A 24,709-nucleotide genomic window follows, 5' to 3' on the forward strand; every position below is an offset into this window, starting at 1 on the left:
GCGGCCGCGGTAGGTGCGGGTGGGGGCTGCGGGGCGCCCCGACGGCCCGGGGACCCGGAGGGAAGGGGTGCGCCTCGAGCGCCCTAGCCGGGAGAGCCGCACCGCGCGGGTTTGGGGAATGGCGCTTCTTCCCGGCGCCGGGCTTTCCGGCTGCTTCCTGGGGTCTGACCCCCCACTTTCTTTAGAGTCATCTGTTGGGGGAGCGTGGATGGGAGCGGGCGGGAGTGGGTTCGCGAAGACGGAAAGCTGCCGGGGAGGCGCTGAGGGAGCGCTCGGTTCGCCTTTCTGCAGCTTCCCACCTCACACTGAACAGACTCTGGGGCGAGTTTCCACCTAATTGTGACCTTTCCATCGCTGTCAGGGTAGTGGGAGGTAGATGCATTGCCGATGGTGTTATTTTTCATATGGTACAGGTATGTGACTTCAAGGAGGGAGGCTTTTTCTTCTTTTAAAACTCGAGTTGTCTAAGCTTGACGGGTAATTTCCCAGCTGGATTTTGCTAGGGTTATTTGGAAGGCGCTCTCAGCCTTCAAAGTGCATGCTGCCAAATGATGTCATGGGACACATCCCCTCTCTCCCTTCCGCGTTAGCACTGGTGGTTGTGACTGGTTACTTCGGAACACGATGCAAAATTAACCTCTGATTCTGACATTTTTATTTGACATAATATTTAAATACTTTTTGTAAGCTTGCTTTGATATATTTAAAAGATTATGACTTGTCATGAAGCTGTACATGACAAAATAGTAAAAGTTTAAGGAACATTATACATTTTTAAAATTCCTACTTGCAATTAGTTTCTTAAACCCACCTTCTTAAATGACTAAGAACTTACCAAAATAGCTCACTCTTCTTTAAAGTATTAGTATTGGAATAATGTTATGATTTGATAAGCTTTTCAAAAATGTCTAAAGCTGGGATGACTGGAAATGGTTAAAGACAGCTCTTTTACCTTAAGGCAGTGCAAATTGTGGACAGTAATGGCACACATTTAAAAGTGTAACTGCAATTGATAAGTAAATTGCAGCTGTGGTTAGGGACTACCTTGGGAAATGCTTTGAAGGAATTTGTCAGCCAAATGCTGGTCCTGGTTCCTGCTCTAGTGCCCTGGGTTTTCAGAGCCTTAATATGTAGAAACTTTCTAACTCACAGATAAATGTTACAATGTGTTTAAAATTTTTTATTTATTTTTTGGGGCTGCAGTGATCTTTATTGATGGTCTCCAAGAAAGTAAGGCTTCCTAAGCCCCTCCCCTTCGTCTCGGAGTCTGGGATGGAAACTGGAGATACTCAGTGTGTTGGGGGCTGAGTTGGGGGCAGGGACTCCCCAGCCATGGGCCTCTCTCTTCCTCTTGCTAGGGTGGGTGGTCCAGGGCTTCTTACTTCTTGGAGGACATGGGGACCTTGAGGTCCACCACCCTGTTTGTATAGCCAAATTCGTTGTCATACCAGGAAATGAGCTTGATAAAGTGGTTGTTAAGGGCATTGCCAGCCCCAGCATCAACGGGAGAGGAGTGGGTGTCACTGTTAAAGTTGCAAGAGACAACCTGGTCCTCAGTGTATCACTGGATAGCCTTTAGAGGGGCCTCTAATGCCTTCTTGATGTCATCGTATTTGGCAGCTTTCTCTTTGAGTGCATGTGTGTGTTTCTGTGTGCCGAGAGAGAGAGAGAGAGAGAGAGAGAGAGAGAGACTCTTCTCTCAAACTCATTTTTAACATTTATCTGTGACTTATATGGATCGTATTCATTCATTTAAACTGCAATACCACATCCTGCTGTGGATAAACTAGTGAGAGAGAGAGAGAGAGAGAGAGAGAGAGAATGAGAGAGAGAACGGGAACGAACCTACGTGGGAAGAAGAAAACTTCCCAGGGTGGCCCTGGCCTTCCACCTTGTTTGAGACAGGGTCTCTTGTTGTGCAGCTTCATGCCCCAGCCTGCAATCTTGTGGAGATTCTCCTGTCTCTGCCTCCCATCTCTCCACAGGAGCACTAGGATTACAGATGCTCACTGTACCCAGCTTTAAACTCACATTTTCATGCCAAAGGGCAAGCATTTTTACCTGCTGAGCCATCTTCTCAGGTCAAACTATTTTGTGGTTTTTGTTTTCTGAGCTTGGCTTCCACCACCATTGTTCTACGTTCTCGGAAGAGTTTAGTTTTAATGTAACTGAAAGAAAGGTTTGATACAGTGTGAATGTAGGTCTAACATCTGAAGCCCATGGGTCTTTGGAATTTCATGTTTTTCTCAGATTTATGATGGCAACTAAGTACATATACCACATGTAATATCTATAGTGCAACCCTAGACAGTTCTCCAGAGTCACTCATTTAAAACTGCAGAAAAGTGTGATCATACTAAATAAAATAAGGTCAGACTGTTACTTGCCTCATCTCATTTCGAGTCCGGTTCATGCTTTTCCCACCAAATGAGTTGCAAAAACATTTATTTCAGGACTTTGAAATTACCAGTAAATGAGTATGGACTAGTCAAGAAGACCTGCATTTAAGGAATTTTTTAAAAATTAAACGCTGGGGCTGAAGAGATGGCTCAGTGGTTAAGAACACTGATTGTTCTTACAGAAGACCTAGGTTTGAATCCCAGCACCCACATGGCAGCTAACAACTGTTCCTAACTCCAGTTCCAGGGGATCCGACAGCCTCTTCTGTCCTCTGTGGGCATTGCACGACACGGGTGCACTTCACACAAATAATATTTAAAAAAATAAACTCTGAAAACACGTAGGTTGGAATAGAAGAGAGTAAAGATGAACAGGAAACAGGAAATTGTGAGGACAGTCTCTGGTGATGCCTTCAGCATTAGTTCTTTTACCTGTTGTTTAGACGGCACATTAAAAAAACAGTATACAGTGTGTGTTTGTCAAAATCAGGAGAACCGGGAAGACTGAGTTCACCAGTAGAGTGGGAAAGGCTTTGTTGTGTTAGGCATTGGGCTGGTGTGGACAGGGAAAAGACAGTTTGTTGACTATTAAGGTGTTTTTCAGCCTCCTTGTGGATTAAGCAGAACTCATGAAGGTTTGTTTAGTAACCTAATTGACATCAGTAACTTTGGGGTTATGGTGATTGTTCCTTTTTGCCTAGGTTAATAGCTCTGTCTTTCTAAATTGAGTTTATGACTCAGTTCAAGTAGCCCTGTCATGTGGCCAGAAAATTAATGTGCCACATTTATGACAGGGTGGAAACAAGAGTGAAAGCTCACAAAAATAAATAAGAGGCCAGATTATGTTGCGCCTAAATAAATTTAAAAGTTTAAGCTATATCCTGGAGGTTTAGAGAGAGGTCCAGGATGAGAAAGGGAATGCTAGACAGTTCAGCTCCCAAGTGATACATCCTAAAACTACCTAAGTGTGAAGGAAGTCCAGTTCCAGTCGGAAGATCCCAGTCATTTCAGACTGGACTGAGCACAGTTACTTCAGTGCATGTTAAGGTCCTAACTCACACATCTCACCCTAAGACACTTCTTTTTAACTTTTGAGCACAGTTGAATCACCAGGAACTTACTAGAACATTATGCAGGCCCAAATGCAGGCTTTTAGAATCAGAATTTCTGGGAATGAAGCTCAGGCATTAAAATTTATAAGTTTCCTGTTATAGCTAAAATTGAAAACGAATGCCATAGGTACTGAAGTCGTAGCTCATTGGGCAAGGACCAGGAATCCGTACTCTTTAGCTACAACACACATCCCAAGTCTGTTTAGTTCATGAAACAGCTTATAATCAGGACTGGTGCAACAGAAGTCAGGCATGTGCAGAACTGAAAGGCTCCATTAGAGGTGCTCAAGCAGCTCCAGATAGAGCTTTTGGAGGATTGTCACTGTTCGAGACTTGTGCTGCAAAGAAGTGATGCAAGTCCACTGAGTTGAGGATAATAAAGAATTTGAAGGGGTGTGTGTGTGTGTGTGTGTAAATGGGGTTGATGGAGCCCCTAGATGACGATGTAGCTACTAACTATTGAACATCTGTTATGTTTATAAAGTTTTGCACTAAATGCTGCAGGAAACACAAAAGTTTAACAAAAAGGTTCCTCCCCCAGGGGATTCAGGGCTAATGCATAAAGAGCAAAGTGATGTGTAGATGCCACAGTAAGCTACACAAACAGTTTGCATTATAGGAGATTGGTGTGTACAGAACTGTGAAGAAAGGCCTTGAAGTAAAAGTAATTATTTAAGCTGGCTGGCCATTGAAGGGATGATAGTATTTAGATGAGCAAAAGAAAGTGGGCAAAGTAAACTGGGGAAAATAACATAAGCAAGCCTTAAAGGGAAAAATTAAGGAGCAGTAAAGCAAGCCCAATGGAAGCATGCTGGGGACTTGTGGGAGGTAAGAAAGAATGCAAGGGGGCTGGATCCAGATCACTAGGCAGAGAAGTTTGGACATTTCCCCCCTGTGGTTAATGGGAAGCCTTTGGAATTCCTTGAATAGAGAACAACATAATGAAATTGCTGGTGGAGTGTGGTTAAACTGGAGGAGGGAGGAAAAAGTGAAGGAAAGAGGATTGTGGTTCATGCTTGAGGCAATGAGTCTGCTCATTGGAGTGGTGATCATGAAATAAGCTGTGAGGGAGAGAAGAGCCCACACGATAGGGATCCTAGGAAACAGGAGAAAGAGGAGGAGGACTCAAATAGAAAAAGGACTTAAATTTTCCAAAGAAAGCTTCTCAGCTTGGTGTTTAGAACAATACTATTTATGGAAAATTTTGTACCCTTTGGCTATGATCATCTAAATGTGGTTTTATGGGGAGGAATGAAAATTATGATAGTGAATGTATCTTAAGTAATTTAATAAACTACAGACTTTTAGAAATATACCATAGCCATATGTCTGTAATAAATAATAACTGCCAAATATATTCTCTGTGCTAAGCATTTTCCATGTCTTCTCTGTCAGTCAGTTAATGCAACCAACCGCAACCACACAACAATCCCATGTGGAAGTTATTATTCCATTTTTGCTGAAAATGAATCAGAGAGTCAGATTGCTTGTACCTTGCCAAAGGGTAAAATGGTAGGAAGAGACAGAGGCTGTTTATGATTGAGATGCTTCTGACTAAAAACACATGCTCTATCCTCTATTCTGAACTCTGTGTCTCTCTGGTCACAGGATATGGTACTAAACACCTCCACCTATAGCATTATTCCTGGCTTGAAAAAGAGGGTGTGATCCAGCAGTACATTTGTTCACATTTTGTTTCCAAAGGTAGAACTACTGTGAAAGAGAAAATATAATCTAGGGTACCTTATTATTTTGGTTTTAATATAATGGTATAAATATATAATTAAATTTTATATCAAACAAAGCAATCTGATAAAACAAAAATAATATCTTAAAGACAGATTAAAATAGCTCTTAAAGAATTTTCAGTTAAGAAAAGAGGGCTGGTAGCTATATAAATGCATCTCCTGGGTGTCTAATTTTGAGTGCATTATAAAGTCTCTCAGCTTTTTTTTAAAGCAGCAAAGCCAGAAAGTACATGTCTGCCCATTTTTCCATTCATACTTAACTCATGCTTTAGAACATAAATAACTTTAACTGTATTTAACAATTAGAGAATAATGGTTGTTACAAATTGTGACCCAGAAAACCTCCAGAAATGTCAAATGTGAGACTGCTTTGCTATTTGTAATTACTTGTCTATAAAATGAGGAAAATAATAATAGTACCTACCTCATATAGTAGATCTGAAATCTAAATTAATGCACATAAAAAGCAGCATCTGCAGCTGAGAAATTTTAAGTCAGCCAACCCTCCTTATTCTTATTATTTTAGTATTTTCTTTTGTAGCCCTCTATAGCAAAGCTCTGCATGTATTGCCTTATCAGTCCTCTTTCCCAGTGCACACAGAATTAAGGGATGTTGTGCACTTTGAACTCTGTAGGACACACACATACATATTTGAATTCATACAAATTTCTTTTTGATGAACAAGAACTAGCTTCACAGGGGTTATAACTTGCTGTTACCAGAATTAGCAGCTTCTTTTGGCCTTGTGTTTGAAAATTAACTTGTTTATTTTTAGAACTGAGAAGAGAAAACTCAACAGTGGATGAATGAGGAAGTAGGTGGAGCTGGGAAATCCTGGGAAGCTTTGGTTTCTGTTTTTTCACCTGCTTTTTTTCTAGTATAACGGTTGAGTGTATGGATGAAATATCTCTTCTTGTGTGGCAGAATGTTCTATGATGAGCCTTTTATCAAAAACTTGTTGTTCTTAAGTTGATAGTTGTACTTTGAGAGAGATCTGTGTGACATTTTAACCCGTCAAAAAGATTGTTTGGAATGAATATACGTAGGCTGGGGATGTAGCTCAGTGGTAGAGCACTTTCTTACTATGCACACTATCCTGGGTTCCATCCCTAGCACCACAGAGTTAGGGTGGGGGAATCAGATACTGGAATGAATATAGTTGAATGTGTATTTTAAAAATAAAAATTATTGAAATTTTAAATCAGATGAATTGAAAAGTCAGTCTGAACCAGTTTGAGTGTAGTTATTATAGGTATACTCAAATTTTAACTTGGCTTTAATTTAGATATTTTATTAAAGAACAGTAAGATTCTTACTAATTGTGGAATTGTGACCACATCAAAGCTCTCATCCTAAAAGCAGTGTTTGGGACTAGAGAAATGGCTCAGTTTAAGAGCACCTAGTGCTCTTCCAGGGGACCTGAATTTAGTTCCGAGCACCCACTTCTGGTGGTTCACAGCTGCTTGTAATTCTAGCTCCAGGGGATCCAGGGCACTCTTTTGTCTTCTTGGGCACCTCCACACAGATGGCATACACGTACAAAGACACATACACAAATAAATCCTAAAAGTAGTAGTTTACTGCATGAACATAATGTCTTGATGACGCTTTATATTTTTTCTGTGTTGTGAAGTAAACGAGTAAATCTTTTGAACACTGAAATTCTGTGCTTCAGGGCTAATGACTGTAGAGTTAATGGTCAGTTGTCTCTAAGATTAATGGCATTTTCACTTTTATAGTGACAAAATTTTATTACAATTCAAGCTTTGAGTCTTATAGAAAAAAGTAAACCATATCTTCAGTGAGCCTTCTGCCAGTTAAGTGATAATAAAAAGGCTTTCAAAATATACATCTTTATTTCTTAGTATCCTTTGAAAGATGTGGTTCATATTAGAATCCTAATTTGGACTGTTGCTATTTAGTTTGGGAAGGAAGTTCACACCTCAGAAATAGCTGACTCTCCATATCTTAATAGAAGGACATGAAGTTAACACATCGGATTTTGTAATAGGGAACTGTGGAAAATGCAAAAACAGAAAATGTCTTTAACAAGACCTAAAATAATTCTTTTATTTATCCTAAATGCAATTGAGGCCTTATATCTAATACAACCCTGAGTGGTAGCTTTGGCCAGTTTATTTTAAAAATTGATAAAGCAAGATATCTTAAATATTGCTTATTTTAATTTATAACACACAGACATATTACCTTGCTGCTCATTTGACAAACTCTACTGACATAATAAACTTTACTGAGCATCTCAGAAAGCAACTTACTCTTTTGAAAAAGTGGTTTTATATCTGTCATAGAGAGTTCCTGGATTCCTTGTGACTGGAGGATGATTTTGTAGACATAGAAATTTAAAATATTTTACTTCAGAGACTATAAAAGAGAAGATGTTACTGTTTTACAGCTTTATGTGATAGAATAGAGGCAATTATTCTTTTATCAAGTATTGAGCTAGAATGTAAACAAAAAGTTTATCTTCCACAGCAGTTGTTAGAAGATAGAGGATGATCAAAGTAACTTGTACTAAAATTTTATATATAACAGAAATTGGTATTCAGAATGAAAGAAATCATTGAAAACTGTGAATACTCTTCCTTTGTACTGGAATCTAATAGAAAAATATGGCTTAAAAATTAAAAACTTTAACTCATATACAGCTGTTTCTCAACAAGTATTGAAAGTACAGACTTGTGTGTTCTATGAAAGTAAGGTTGTTATACTTTATGTTACATGAGCAGAACAGGTATTCTAAGTATTTGTCTGCTAAGCCTTTTGAAATTACTTTCTATTATAAACTTGCGTATAACCTGTGTGCTTATATAATTAGAAAACTCTTGAGGTCCAAGTTATGTACAAGCAAAATATTTTTAAATATTTTATTTATATATATTTATGTGTAGGCGTGTTTTGCCTGCATGTATGTAAGTGCACCCAGTGTCATGCAGTGCCCATGGAGGCCAGAAGAAGGCATCAGATCCCCTGGAACTGGAGTTATGGACAGTCGTTAGCAACCATGTGGGTGCTGGGAACCAAACTCTGGCCCTCTGCAAGAGCAGACGATGCTCTTAACTGCTGAGCTATCTCTCCAGCCCTGCAAAGTAGAATTTTTAATTATTATAATTACTACATAAAATGTTTCTGCTGCTTGAAATATTGAAGTCTTTTAATAAATTCATGGGACATCTCTACCTAGAGTCAGTTCTATTACTTATTGTACTAGGTTGAAGCATTCTGCATATGTTTTTCTCTCAATGGAGTTTTAAAGTTCACCCCCTGCTCCCCTCCTACCCCCAGTTCTCTGTGTTTCAGTCTGTAACAGCTGGTTGAGTATCTGCCTCCTGTCTATTCTTCAGCACATGCAGCCCACTATTCACAAGCTGGCCATATTCCAGGACACCATCTCTAGTATTTTGTAAGACTCAAAGATAAGACTTTGAAAACTCCTCAGAAAAACAGATCTAATACTGGGTCTGAGTTTAAGAAGAGATGTAATTAGTTCTTTGACCATTCAGTTAGTCTGAAGTTTGATATCCTATTAATACCCAGTAGCTTCTTGATTTCTTTCACTTTTAATCAGTTTGCTTTTGCACATCATCTGGCCCTTTTTATTTTGTTTTGTTTTTTTGTCATGAAAATATTAAGTTATATGTAGGTGTTCTTTTATGAAAGATGGTGTGGGAAACTTGTTTTAAGGGTTTGCCTTTGTTAATTAATCAACCTATGGAAATATCCATGATTAATTTCATGTCATCTTAAATATACACTATGAAGAGTACTGTTATTTTACAAATATATTGGATTTTTTTCATGTTGTTCTTTTGATTACAAGAAACAGAAAACATGTCCACTTATGCCTTTTTTGACAAAAGAGATTTGTTGGGATGATAGGCTTAAAATTAAAGTGAGAAAGAACACAGGAACATAAACTGACTGTTCCTGTGCCTCTTACATTCTTTCACTCTTAACTGGTTAGTCTTTCTACATTCCTCATCTAAAATATGGAAAAACCTCCTTTGATTGACTTACTAGGAAATATCAGTGCCCTTAATGACAGGTGACTAATACATGGCCTCCCTATCTACAGATAGCCTACTTTTGGGGTGAGTGCCTATGTCTGCTCCAACCCCTAGTTATTCCTGCAAAGAACATAGTAATGCTATGGTAACCCTGCATGGAGCAGTTTAAATAGACAGGAACATTGGATTTGGCATCTGTGATAATGTGCTCAGTATATGTTCCCTCAAGCCCTTGCCTAGTCATGTTTTCTTTTTCCATCCAGAAGTTGCTGAGCAATCCCTGTTCATCTCCTTCATTTACTAGCTCTCCATTCATCATTCCATTTCATATAATTTCTGCCATTATCATTCCTCTGAATCTGTTCGTCTATGGTATCTCTGAGATTTTATAGTTGTTCATTAGGATGGACACACTTTAAGCCTGATCATTTGTCATCTTTTAGCATTGTTGACCACTTTTTGTTCTTGAAACATTAGCCTGAAGCTTTATCCTCCTTTAGATTTTTTTTGGGGGGGGGCTCTTTTTACTGAATTTTTGCAAATTTAATACAATATATTTTGATCATGTTTAGATCCCCTCCCCTATCCGCAGCCCTCCTTACATACCTCCCATTTCATTTTATACAGAGAGAAAGAGAGAGAGAGAGAGAGAGAGAGAGAGAGAGAGACCTATAGAGTCATATTTGTGTCCACAAATGCCCTGCAGTGTGAATTCACCCACTGGAGCCTGGTCAGCCTATCAAGAGTCTTACCCTTTTAAATGAGACCATCTCTTCCCCTACAGCAGCCATAAGTTGCCAATACTTCCTTAGGTAGGCTTCGGGTTTCTTAACCACTTCCTCACATTTATGCTGGGATTTTGTCTGGCTTGAGCTTAGGTGAGACTTGTTCGTGCTGTCACCATTGCTGTGAGTTCATATGAGCAACTGACCGGCTGTCTAGAAAACTGTTTCCTGTGGGACATCCACTACCTCTGGCTCTTTCAATATTTCTGCCCTCTCTTCCGCAGTGATCCCTGAGCCTTGGGAGGGAGAATTTTCATATAGATGTCCTGTTCAGAATAAGTGGTCTGCAGCTTCTTATTCTCTGCGTGCTGGCCGGTTGTGGTTTTCTGTGCTCCTTTAGTTTTTAATGCATTGCTTTCTTCTGAATTTCTTCTCTTTCATCATTCATTCTTTACTTCCTATATCATCTCACATCATACAGTTTTGTCTTTCTATTATTTTGGTGCTTCATAACAAAACCCTATTAGTAAATTATTTTGTCGTGAAAAGCATTATGTTTGTTAATGAGCATTGGCTCCTTTTCTAGTGACTCAAAAACTATATATGTATGTATGTACGTATGTATCATGCTAAAATGTTCCCTAAATATGCCTTCTTATTTGTAGTGAGGTGTCAAAATATCTGTTGTCTTGAAAGTTGAAATAAAGCATTTTACATTGTTCATTTCTTATATAACTTAGAGGACAGTCTCATCCTCACTGTGCTTTAGACTTAGGCTGGAAATTGCTTTTGCCACTTTTCTCTTGCTTGGCCTCAGCTGCCATTTTTCATTCACTGTTACTACTATCTCAGTTCAGGTTTCATTTCTTCAAGTAGGGTTGATTTTGCTTCTGAAACTATGTGTCCCCTTTGCCAATTTCTCTCTTACCTTTGGGATTCTACATTACAAATCCAGTAGAACTGATAGCTGTCACATAATTGTTCATTGAATCCATTCATATTTGATTATTTGGAAATCTTACAAGTAAAGTAAAACAGTATCTTTAGGGCTTCATTTTATAAAGAGAGAAGGAAAAAAAATCAAGTATTTCCTAGATTGCTAGAACACTAAAGGTTTCCCTAAAATATACTTAGTTTTGGACTAAAAATGAACCTACCATATGACCTGGTTATACCAACTCCTTGGCACATACCTAAAGGACTCATCCTATTGCAGAGATACTTCTACATGTTTGTTGCTGCTCTTTTCACAATAGCTAAGAGATGGAAGCAACCTAAGTGCCCCTCAATTGATGGGTGGTTAATGAAAATTTACACAATGGAGTTCTACTCAGCAGAAAAGAAAGTTGAAATAATGAAATTTGAAGGTAACTGGGTGGATCTAGGAACTGTTATACTAAGTGAAGTAACACAGGCTCAGAAAAACAAAAGATGTATGTTCTCCCTCATTTGTGGGTCCTAGCACCACATTGTTACAAGTGAGTACATGTCCTTATATAACTGTAGGAATCAAGAAAATGGAAGGAAACCAGGGAGGTAAAGGAAAGAGAGAACCCAAGAGAGAAGAATAGTAGGAAACAGGCATTACTAAGGAAGAAATGTGTAAAAAGGGGGTAGTTAAATGGGAGGGGTAGGAGGACAACTCTACAAAGAACTATGGGAATAAAGAGGAAGAAAGAGCTCGGGAGAGCTGGGACCATAGCAGACAGAAATTATCAAGGGAGAAATGGAGAAAATGGGGACATTCTAAATGGGGATGGCGGAGAGGGAAGAAAAGATGGGGAGAGAAAGAGGAGAGATAAATAGTGCCTTGCTAGCATAAAAAAACAGAGGGAATTGTATTAATCCAAAAACGTACTGAAAATTACACATACAGTATCCCTACATGAGTCCATGAGAATAGTTGAAGACTGTATAACAAGAAACCGTGCCAGACGGGAGAAACCTTCCTTTGAGCCATTGGCTAGAGTAGTCCAAGAAATTCCTAAAATTATACAGGCTATTGGCACAGCCCTTGATTGCCTCCCAGAACTTTATAGTAAGACCCTGTTGCTGAAGACAGGACATACTTTGGACACAGGATTTGGAGCAACAGAGCTGGAACTGACCTGGAAGGCTCTTCCCCTGAAGGCTAGCTTTCATAGCTTTGCAGAGCACCATGCAAGCTGGTAAGGGAGAACATCAGTCAATGGTCCAACCCTAGTTTCAAGGCCTAAAAACCACATCAGTGACCAGCACAGCAAACAGCATTGGTGCAGTAGTGGCACTTTCGTCTTGGAGGTAATCAACAGCTGCCTAATTGGACTTAAAGCCCACTCAATGGGAGGAAACTCATGTGTGTCACTGTAAACCTAGCCAAATACACATAGCTGGAGAGAGACAACCCCAAAGCTCTCAAATCCCCAGACAAATGTAATTTCTTACTATGTGAAAAATATGGATCCTTAAATTTATAGACAAGTATCCCAGTCACCACCCATCAAAGTACCTTCTTTTTCAACAGACAGAGATTATTACAAAGTTCCTATATTGAGGTCCACCCACCCAGGGCTCAGAGACCATTGCAGAAGAGGCGGCAGAAAGATTGTAAGAGTCAAGGAGTAGGTACATGACCATACAGAAATAGTCCTACGGGCACCTAGGACCCTTCTCCTACAGACCTACAGTGGGTGAGAAAGAGCTGATCTTCCTAAAGGGAGGGACTCTAGATAGGCTTACTAAACCCCAGTGCACTGAGGGACATCTCGGGACACTAAGTTTATATAATAGGCCTTAATGCGAATGACAGAATGAATGAACTCCAGTTGGAGGTGGGGAACTATGGGAGGGTGAAGAGAGTATAAAGATGATTTTATATATGAAATACACAAAAATTCAATAAAAAAATACACTTAGTTTTAGGTGCATGTTACTTTCCTCTGATTAGGTGAGTTGCTCCTAAAGTCATTAAATAGCATTCAGTATACATCTATAAAAGTACCAACTACAATGGGTAGTTATGAAAATTGGTATTATATTATTTAACACTTATTCTCATATGGCAAGTCCCTATTAGTGATAGCTATTATAGCTATTTGGTAATATGGTCATTTGAAAGTATCGATTTCATGGTCATTAGACTGGAATTTGAATTCTGGCTTCCATCTTACCAACTCTGTGAACTTGAACATGGCATTTCAAGTTCCTCATCTATAAAGTGAAGTATAAGTACATATCTCCTAAGAATGTTTTAATGAGGGGCTGGAGAGATGGCTCAGTAGTTAAGAACACTGGCTGCTCTTGCAGGGGTCCTGGGTTTGATTCCCAGCACTTACATGGCAGCTAACAGCCAACTGTAACTCCAGTTCCAGGGGATCCAACGCCCTCTTCTGACCTCTGTGGGCATTGCATGACATGGGTACACTTATGCAGGCAATACACTCATACACATAAAATAAAAGTAATAAATAAAATATTTTAAAAGAATTTTATAATGTATTAAGGCATCAAGTAGTAGGTATATAACAAGCACCCAGTAAATCACTTGTTTTGGTGTTATCCTCATGATAATAATGATTTCTTGAGTATCAATTATATTGTAAGTTCTACACAAATCCTTGGTATGTTTGTATATTAATCTGAGACTTTAATTTCCCACATCTATTAAAAGATTACATTTCAGTTACATAATATGTTCAACTTTTGTGTGTATGTTTATAGTATATATGTGTGCATGTTTTCATATGTGTTGGCACATGTACATGTGGGTGCACGTGTGTGGAAGCCAAGGTCATCATCAGGTGTCTTTCTCAGTCGCTCTCCACTTTATTTTTTAAGACAAGACCTCTCACTTATTCAAGGAGCTCACCAGTTGTAGATTGGCCAATTATGTGGGTGCTGGGATCCACACTCAGGTTCCCATGCTTGTGCAGTGAGCACTTTATCATCTGAGCCATTTCTCAGCCCCAATGTGTTAAACTTTTTAGCAGAATTATATAAACTGATCCTAAAACAGGTACATTAACTTGGGCTTCACTGAGCTGAAATCTAGCCAAGAATTAAGAACAAATAGCAGTAACAAAGTCTATGAACAGCCAAAGGTGTCACCCATAAAGGATAGCATCTATGTACCTGTGGAGGTATGGCTCAGATTCTCATTTGGTATCTATCACATTTTTTTGTGGGTGTAATGTATGTATGTGCACGTGTATGTTAACGCTGGTGTGTGTGTGTGTGTGTGTGTGTGTGTGTGTGTGCAAATTCAAGTGTGTGCATACACACACACACACACACACACACACACACATATACACATATATGCGTATGAAGGTCAGAGAACCACTTTGGTTCCTCAGGCACTGTTCACCATTTTTTGAGGCAGGGTCTCTGACTGGCGGGGAACTTGCCAAGCAGGGTAAGTAGGGTAGGGTGTTTGGCCAGCAAATCCCAGGGATCTTCCTGTCTCCACTTCCCTAGCACTAGGATTATAAGCACATACCACCATGCCTGGCTTTTTAAAATGTCGATTCTGGGGATCAAACTCGATTCTACTCTACTGACTGAGCCATCTCTCTGCTCATCTGTCACACTTCTGTTGTAAGCTTGCTGAGTTTTGGTGAGTCTCAGATAAGTCTATGTTCCTTTGTGAAAAAAAAGTTAACTAATTTCTGAAAATCTCTTAATTACAGAAACTTTTAAATACTGTATGTATAATATCTGCAATTTATTTTCTTTGGGTTCTTTTTTATACTAAAAAAAAAAGAAAAACACAATGGTTTGAGGGCCTCTGGACAAGTTCTGTCAAGTCCTGGAATGAGTAAGGAATCCCTAATGCAGCATAAAAGACCAGTATTAGAACAGTTTTATTCTTTGGAGTAATTTAAGTATAAGAATAAACAAGAGTGATTATGTTTATAGAAATGTGAATTCTAGAAAAAGCTACACAGAGAAGTTATAAGATGTTATATGGCAGTTATATATTAGGCCAAATTTACATGTTTAAAAACTCTAAAGTTTCCAGGCCAGCTGGGGCTACCGAGAGACCCTGTCTCAAAAAGACCAAAAAAATAAAATTAAATTAAACAAATTAAAAATTCAAGTGAAGAGGTGACTCAAGGGTTAAGAACACTTGCTGTTCTTCCAGAGGACCAGGCTATAGACCAGGCTGGCTTTGAGCTCACCTGGCCTTGAGATCCACCTGCTCCTGTATCTCTGTTAAGCCTCATAATTACTCTATGAAATAGGTATATTTTGAGACAAGGTCTCCCTTTAGTTCCAACTGGCCTGGAACTCACTATGTAGACCAGGCTGGCCTTGATCTCACAAAGATCACCTGCCTCCGCCTCCCAAGTGCTGGGACTAAAGTTGTTCACCACCATACCTGGTTACTGATACAGCTTTTTAATGCTTAAGATTAATTTGGTCAGTTGAATATATACCAGTTTCATCCTTTTGTTGTAAGATTTAAATATTTATGATAAACATTTTGATTTCTGCAATAGCAGTTATAGTAAGTGAGAATTCTATTACAATTTTAGGTTTTGTGTTTTTTTTGTTTTTTGTTTTTTTTTTTTAAGGGCTTGGACAGAGGAGCCAAAAGCCAGATTTCCACGTTCAGCAGTTTCGTTTCATCTGTTACCCAGAAGAAAGAAGCAGCTGAAAATAGAGGTTCACCTACACATCTGGCTTTCCCTAACATCAAGAATGGTAATGTCTGTTGTGTGTTGACTGAAAGTATATTGTATTAAACTACTTAAAAGATAGATTTTAATTATTTAGCATTGTTCTGATAGGCTCACTTATTACCAACATGAGAAATAAGCTATGTAAATAGTTATAAGAAGAACCAAAATTATTACTTTAGGTGAGTGGTACCTGGAGTAAGAATAAAATCAAAACTCATAAAGTTTGAGTAGAGAGAGAGTTATACTATACATACAATATTATGTGTGCATAAAATATATTTTATGTATCTTTTTATTATGCAGTTGTTTAGCCTTTTCACCACTGTGACAGAATACCTGAGAGAGATAACCTAGAAGAGGAAGGATTTATATTTTGGCTCATGATTTTAGAGATTTTTACTTTGAGATTGCTTGAATCCATGTTTCTGGGCTTGTGGTGGATAGTACATATTGTGAGAAGTATATGTGTATTAGTTACTTTTCTGTTGCTGTGATAAAGCACCATGACCAAGGCAACTTACAGAAAGAAGAGTTTGATTTGGCTAACAGTTCAGAGGGACAAGATTCCATCCTGGTGGGACTGCATGGCAGGATGCAGCCAGAGCAGAAAGCTAAGAGCTCACATCTTCAGGCAGGCACAGGGAGCAGAGAGACAGACTTCAAAGTGAGACTGGACTTTGAACTCTCAAAGCCCACCCCCAGTAATGCACTTTCTCCAGCAAGGCCACACCTCCTAAACCTCTGCAAACAGTGCCACCAACTGACAAAAAGTTCCAGTGGGAAAACTGTAGAAATGTCAAGTCTGTCCAGTTTATTCTGTACATTTAATGAAGTTTTCCACAGTTCTTTGGGAAGATTTAACAAAATCATTGCATACTTATTGAAAGGATCAAGAGGGAGCCCATTCCCTCATAGTGTCATCAGTGGTGTTAAATTACTCAAGAAGCAGAATTAGACCAACTGGTAGATCTCCCCCCCAAAATAGATTTTTTTTTAAATTAAAAATGTACCGGAAGAATATGCAGTAGATTTTCAAATACACATGCACTCACCAACCTAGTAGCTCTACTTGTAGAGTTTCATCTGGGCAACATGGCTTATGTACAAAGATATAAGGAAAGCATGTACATTGTTTATGATAGTATTTGAAACAAAGAGGATTGTAAATACTGTGCTATTAAGACTGTGAGTGGAGACAGGCCTGGTGGTGCACGCCTTTAGTCCCAGCACTTGGGAGGCAGAGGCAGGTGGATCTCTGTGAGTTCAAGGCCAGCCTGGTCTACATAGTAAGTTCCAGGACAGCTGGGGCTACAGAGAGACCCTGTCTTAAAAAGAAAAAGAAAAAAATGAAAAAAGAATGTGATAGTGATATGCATATAAAATGATTAGGAGAAATGCCCACAATACATTGGAGAATTGAAGAAGCAAGTTATACAATTAAAAGGTAGGTTGTGACTCCAATATTTTTACCTAGAATAAAACCTTTTGTACTTTGAGCATAGAAGGATTCTCACAAATTTGTTAAAAGTTTACATCAGAAGGATTAGGTATATGTTATTAATGTTTATTTATATAAGTATATTGTTTTATCACAGGAAATATAAATTATTTGTATACTTTTAAGTGCACATAAAACAAACCTGTGAAGGTTTGAATGCCCCTCATACCTTAGCCAAACAAAATAACTACGTGTGAGATAAATTATTCTTCCAGAAATTTTCTTTTTGGCAGTGCATGCTAATGTTAGACGTATTGTACTATCTTAGTGGTAGATACATATCTCTTCATTTGTGAACCTCTGCCTTTGATAGCATCTTTCTTCCTTTATTTATTTACACACATTCTCACACATACATTCTTTCACTCCTAGGTCTTACTATAGGGAGGCACTCATGCATATTATATGTCACAAATCTATAATTGTGGTAGCATTGTAGAAATAGAGAAATAAAGAAAATTAACCTACTTGAAAAAAAAATATTGCTTTCACAGATAAAGACTACTGAGTCCCTACCACACATCAAGCTCCAATGTAGATGAGTTGTGAAAATTTATTTCATTTCAACATGTTAACTAGGTAATAACTTACATGATTTAGAGAAAGCATGTGTATTATTTTATTCTATTTATATGTATGTGTTTTGCCTACATGTATATAAGTGCACCCATGTCATGTAATGGCTGCGGAGGCTAAAAGAGGGATCAGGTCCCCTGGAACTGGAGTTACAGATGGTTATTAGCCACTTTGTGAGTCTTGGGAACTGAACCCAGGTTCTCTGCAGGAGCAGTTGGTGCACTTAACCACTGAGTCACCTCCCCAGACTCTCATGTGTATTATTTTATTTGACCTCACAATAGTTGAGTAAAATCTTACTTGTTTTCTATTGCTGCATAATGGGTTATCACAATATAATAGCTTGAAAGCAGCACCTGTTTATTCGCTCACAGCTCTTTAGGTCAGAAGTCTGAATGGATATGCTTTGGTTTTGTACTTAGAATCCTACAAGACTGAAATCAGAGTGTTGGTTGGGCTGGGTTCTGAATGAGTATTCTTTTCCAGGCTCCTTCATATTGTTGGCAATTTCATTACTTGAATTTGTAAGACGGATGTCCCATCACCTTGCCTGACTGTCGGCCCAAGACTGTTCCTCAGCTCCTAGGAGTACCGTTCCTTCCATGTACCTTCTTACAAGTTCTCAAGCAACATGAATGCTTATTCTTTCAAGGCCAGTAGCAGGATCCTGTTCTTAAATTCTTTTATGATCCCATTCTCCTCAACTTTGTTCTGCAACCAGTGGAAGAAACTGCTTCTAAAGGATTTGTGTGATTAGGTTTTGCCTGTCTGGATAGTCTCACTATTTTTGAAGTCACAATTGCAGGTTCCAGGTTTAGAACTTTAATATATCTTTTAGAGGGATGTAATTCAGTACAGAAGAGAGTAGGAACCTTAAGAAAATTGAGATGTATGATGTGGAGGATGACAGAGGGTCAAAAAAAGGTAGGTAGAGATAACCTTTGTTTGGATTTCTTATTCATATTGCTTAGCCTTTGATTCCATTCTCTGATTTCTGTCTACTTCTTTTTTGTCTATACACATATCTTGGTTTGTGAGCTTGGCTTGTCACCTCATGTGCCCACAGGTCTTTGGATGACTGTGTTGACTGAATATTCCCACCTAACTGAACTCCCACCACCTGTCTACTTCTCTCTTATAAGCCGTCCTGTGGAATCTGGTTCTAGCCTCAAGCTCAGCTTGGAATGTTTGCATTGCACCACTCTACACAAACAGGCCTTTCAGCAGACCCTTGACAAACTTCTTAGAACTACTGTCTAGGACTGCTAGCTGTTCTGTCTGGATACCACTGTAATTCCAGGGGGTTCATTTGTCAGGATGCTACAGAAAAAATTCTTTTGTTGAATGAGAATTAGGCTGTCTACTACATGTAAGCATGTTTATAATTCTTTGGTCTTTTGAGAAGTCTCTCTTACTTGCCAATAAGATTATTTCTTCAAGAATGTGTCATTCTTAGCAGTTATAATTTTCTTCCTAGTAGCAGGACCTGTGGGCAGGTATTCTCTTAACAGCTTGTCTCCCATCTGATCTTCAAGTGTTATTAGAGAAGCTGCAGTAGCCCAGCGTGGGTTTACCTAACAGATGAGGGATGCCTTCCTTCCCGTAGATCACAAGACTAGGTATGCCTGTCAAGTTGGCTGTCCTTTAAAAAACCTGAGAAGTGTAGGAGTTTTACATACTATAGCAGCTGCTAGAGATGATACATCTTCAGGGAAATAATCTAAAAAATAAGTAACGAGGAGTGGGCTTGTGTGGGGTAGCACTGCCTTCTTCCTTATTCTTTTTGTGGGTTTTTTGTTGTTGTTGTTGTTGTTTGGTCTTTTTGAGACAGGGTCTCCCTGTAGCCCCAGCTGGCCTGGAACTCACTAGACCAGGCTGGCCTTGAACTCACAGAGATCCACCTGTCTCCTGAGTGCTGGGATTAAAGGCATGTGCCACCATGTCTGACCTTGTATTTTTCTTTTTAAAGTTACAATAACCCTTTTAAGACTTACTTAAAAGTTTTTTTTTGTTTTGTTTTGTTTTTTTTTTTTTTTTTTGGTCTTTTCGAGACAGGGTCTCTCTGTAGTCCCAGCTGACCTGGAACTCACTATGTAGACCAGGCTGGCCTCGAACTCACAAAGATCCGCCTACCTCTGCCTCCCAAAGGCCGGGTTTAAAGGCGTACGCCACCACGCCCAGCTTAAAACATTTTTAAATAGCACAGAACATCTTTAAAAGAAACAAAGTAGTTCTTCCTCAAACTTTTTAAAATAATTTTGCTGTCTTGGTAATTCAGAAAAGAGTGGATATGGACTCTCATTTATCTTGAGGGCAATGTTTCATTCCTGGCTCAGCTGATTTCATGAGTTTATTCAACAGAGGCCTGATGTGCAATGCCCTCTGCAGTTCTTACCTGATAAGTGCACTCTGAAATAGCCAAAGGAAGAACAAGGTAGTCTTCAACTCAGCAGTGGTTAGACCACTATGTGGGTCCTGTCATGGTTTTCAGATAAAGCAACAGTTTTACACTTTCTTTAAGACAACTTGAAGGGCACACATAGAGGCAAACTGTTAGAGGAAACCCAGCGTAGGGCTTGACCCTCTGAGGAGAACAAAGGACATAGCAATTTAGGATTGTTCTCTCAGGAGGATCTCCAAAGCCTCAGATGACCCCCAACTCCAGGTTTCCTTAGAAAATGAACTGATTTTGAACTAAATCTTCAGTATCATCCCCTAAGTCAGAGTGAGTACCTTAGTTTTGTCTTTTTATAACTATTCCTGGAGAGAAATGTATCTATGAAAAAGCATTTTGCTGCCTTTTTTGTTTACTTATCTTTAAAAAAGTAATCTCCATGTTCCTTAAGCTTTTATTTTGGAGATAGAAAGGGCTTTTTATAACAAAGGTAACTTTTTGGATAGGTAACACATTTATGTGTTTCAAAAATCAAAGCTAGGCTCATCTTAAATCATGCTAAAGAGATGGGTGGAATAATTATCCCTTTAAATGAGATAGTATACTTTTCCTTCCCAGAATTCCTGCCCCTAGTGCAGTCTCTTAGCCACAAACATGCAGCTTTGTGTCTGCGCACTTTTCTGAGTCACTCAGAAAGGCATGTTTCCTTCTTCTGACCCCTTTCTCAGAGTGCTTTCCCTAACACTTTGGGTTCCCTTTTTTCTCTAAAGCTCCCCTCCCTGCCATGTGACTGCCTGCCACCATGTGACTGACCTCCCTACTGGCATAACTCAGATGGCATGGCTTTTTTTCTTTTTCATCGCAATTCTTCTCCTCCAGGCAGCTGCCAAGATTTACACATTGCTTGACCTAGGGTAAAAACCCTAGAGTTTAATTTTGTCTTTAAGCTTAAAAATCAAAACTATAAAAATAAGTCACCGGATGGTCACTCTCACATTCTTTCCTCTGTCTCCTGTATTCTTTCTATGTTTTCTTATGTAAATGTCAGCACAGATTTATAGTCTTACTTTCCTGCTTAAAGAAAACAACAGCAGCTTGGGTTTCTTGCTTTATTCGGTTGTTTATTTGAGGTATTTTTCTCTGTTGGCGTACAGAAAGCATCCTTATTTTTATCAACTATATTCCACTACATCAGATTTACTGTATCTTTACTTAGATACTACTGATAAAAATGAGTTGTGTCCATCTTTTTTTAAAAATAGAAACAGACCATAATGAATGACTTTGTACATGTGTCATTTTGTTCATCTGCAAGAATAGCTATAAGACGTTCCTAGAAGTGTGTGAGCTCTGAGATTGGACGCACTGCTGCCGTTTGAGTTTCGAATCCAGGACCCACAATCCATTGTACATACACCGTCTGTAATTGGTACAGTATACTGAATGAAGGAATGAGTGTGAGGCACTTTTTCTAGGCTGACCCATCTACCCTGTTGGAATACCAAGCCCTTCTCCGGGCTGTAATAATTCTATATGACAATCCAGTGTGAGGCATCTTCATTAAAAATAAGCTTCTTTTGATTATTTTATGACAAAGTTCTTAAAAGAACATTTCATTCATGCTTTTATGACAGTTTTACAAACTCTGAACTTAGTAAAAAGTACATTTCAAAAAACCAGTGGATGTATTGCTTTATTGGGCTTTTGATGGCTAAAGTCCTATGAATCAGAGGGGTTTTTTTTTTTCCCTTCTTCCTTTCTCCCACCTTCAGTTTTATTTTTTGCCAAATGTTCAGAAAAGTACTCTTATAGATGGTTGATGCAAACACCACCTGTTATGACTAATCCACACTGGACTTCCCCTGGTTTTGCTTCACACTAATACTGAACTAGACAAAAGCAGCACTAAGGAACTGAGCTGATTGTTGTTGTTCCTTTAGTACTTACCTGGTGCTCACATTGTCAAAAAGACTGCTTATAGCTGTCAGCACCATTTTAAGTCCCCATTTAGCCCTCCGAGGCCTTTGTTTACTACTCAGAGAATGAAGCAGCTCTGGAGGATGAATCATGAACTATCTTCTGTACCCAAGTTTTATAATTTAAATAATACATAAGGTATGTAATTTTTCAGTAGATTGATTTTTGCCTGATCCTTAGAATGTTTTTTTTTCTTATTGTGGCTTTTTAGTTGGACAAATTTGATCATTTCTTAGCTCCTACTTCCATGTAGCTTCCAGGTAGGCTTCCATTCTGCTACTTGCTTTTACTCATGGTAGAAAATTCAGCATTGTTCAATATATAATACTACGGGTTGTGTAGGTTGTTAGACCGTGTTTGAATTCTGACTCTGTACCGTACAAACTGCCATCCTAGAAGTTATTTAATCTCTCTGTATTTATTTTCCCATCTGTAAAGTGGGATAATAAAGATAATAAAGATGTATTTAATTCCATGCCTTATAAAAGTTCAGTAAATATTAGTGATATATATATATATATACATAAACACTATGTATTTTATAAGACAGATAGAGATATAGATATAGATATATGGAAAGTGCAGAATAGTAGGAAAAGGCATTATGATAGAGCAGGGTTCTTATTGCTCCATGATACCTCATGATAGCACCATTTTGAAAAATTCACATATGTCACATATACTGAATATAGTAAACACTCCTGGATGTTTTAATAATGATTAAATTGAAGCTCATTAACTCAGCACTCCAATCAAGAAAAGAACACTCTTGGTGCTTTAAAAGCCTAGTGAGCCCACCCAACTGCATTACCTCACCCTTCTACTGAGAAGTAGCTCCTGTTCCCTTTTCACAGTTACCTCTGTGAATGATTCCTGTGAAACAAAGAACATCTGCTGGAACATCTGACAGAGCTATAATTTGATTAATGTATTCTGTCTAGCAGACACATGGCCTTTCCAGCTGCCTAGAATACATCCATCAAAGCTGTGAGGTGAACTGAGCATCCTCAGCTGATTCAAATAGTGGAGCAAGAAGAGGAGAGCAGGAACTTTTATCAGCTCACTGTCAGGCCAACCTAAGAATTAGTAAGCGTATATGCTGGGTTCGCCTGTTCCTTCTGTCTTTAGTTTAAAAAGGAGACTAAAAAGGCAGGCAAGATATTCGTGATGACAAGTGTCAGAAGTCACTAATTCTCAGCACACTCTGTTCCAGGATGTGCAGAGTGAAGCTCTCATTTTAGTCCACTGATTTCTGGTCTTCAACTATGTCTATATTTCTGCCTTTGTCTCTCTTGACAGTTCTCTGAAGGGTAATATACCTTAGTTTGTGTCTGTTTTTAATCCCTTATACTATATACTTGGTAGACTTGTTACATCTAACAGTTCTTATCTTTAAATTCCAGAAAAATGAATTATTTTGTTGATGGTTTCCTCCCTTTGTTTTTTTTTTCTGTCATTTCTTTTTAGATCTTTTTTAATTCAAACATCAGACTTCTGGACTCTTTTTTTTTCACTAATCTTTCTCTTTCTTTTTTATTCCATAGTTTGGGAAATTTCCTCAAAAATTTTCTTTTCTCCCTCCCCACTTCCTCCCTTTCTTCTCCTGCCCTCCATCACTGAGGACCAAACCTAAGGCCTTGAGCATACTAGGCAAGCACTGTACAGAGTCTGAGTCACTCGGACTGGCCCCACTTGGCTCTTCTCCTCCAGCTTCTTAGTAGCTGGGATTATAGGCATGTACCACCTTGCCCAGCAGCACCCAACACCCTTTCTATTGAGTATTTTCACTTCTGCAAGCATGCCTTTAACTGTTAAGAATTATTTGTCACACCTTGAATATTTCTTTTATAACACTTATTTCAGTTTCTTTTTTAAACACTCAGAAGAAAATTTCTAAAATATCCACCTCCCTTCAAAGTTTTTGGTTCATCTGTTTTGTTTATCTGTTGTTCTGGTTTCTATCTTCCATATTGGAAGCTTTCAATCAGAAGTTTATAATATTTAGTTTTCTGCTTATTATTAGCAGTAGGAAACCAGAGAATTGAAATTTGAGGCTTCATTATAAGGTAATATGAGTGGGCTACTGATGGGGGAATTCTAATTAATTATCTTTGTTATTTCTTTTGAGGCATGTCAGATTCCCCAAGAAAGTATCTTGTAATCGCCTGTCTGTGCCATGGGGTGGTGTAGAAGAGAATTAAGTGTTGTTTGTTGGGAAGACAGCAATGGCAGTCTTTCTTGATTGACTCATTGTTTTTAGACTTCAGCAATTATTTACTTACTCCCCCTATTTTTTGATATGGTTCTTACAGTGTCATCTGTATCTGACATGTCCCCAATCCAAAGCACCTCTGTTGCAACCTTTCCTAAAGATAAAAACCCAGACTTCTGCTGGAATAGGAGTGAAGGAGGAGTGATAACACAGTGACAGACCGTCTAAGGATTGAAGCTTTTCTTCTGTTTTCACTTTTGTTCTTTTTTTTTTTTTAACCCTCATTACTGAGACCCCCAGGTCCAGATTCTGTTTCTTGAAGAATTCTGCAGTATAAGTCAAGTTCCTTTTCATCTCACTTTATTGAGGCATCCAGCT

General features: G+C 38.7%; 1 protein-coding gene across 9 annotated transcripts in view; it reads left to right on the plus strand.

The window, feature by feature from the left end:
* The window catches only part of Hectd2 (HECT domain E3 ubiquitin protein ligase 2), a 406,920-nt gene that overhangs the window by 328,099 nt on the left and 54,112 nt on the right, over nt 1-24,709 (plus strand). For 8 of the 9 annotated variants that reach the window (XR_003846515.1, XM_029554335.1, XM_029554338.1 and 5 more), the window contains one exon: nt 15,566-15,695. The exons of the other annotated variant lie outside the window; for it this stretch is intronic. Coding sequence is in view for 6 of the 8 variants with exons in the window: in XM_029554335.1 (XP_029410195.1) it covers nt 15,566-15,695 (130 nt within the window). In the remaining 2 variants the exon portion in view is untranslated. The remainder of the gene's footprint in view (nt 1-15,565; nt 15,696-24,709) is intronic. 9 annotated transcript variants of the gene reach the window in all.

Source organism: Nannospalax galili, unplaced genomic scaffold (assembly GCF_000622305.1).
Source record: "Nannospalax galili isolate Female #2095 unplaced genomic scaffold, S.galili_v1.0 scaffold384, whole genome shotgun sequence".
Classification (NCBI taxonomy): Eukaryota; Metazoa; Chordata; class Mammalia; order Rodentia; family Spalacidae; genus Nannospalax; species Nannospalax galili.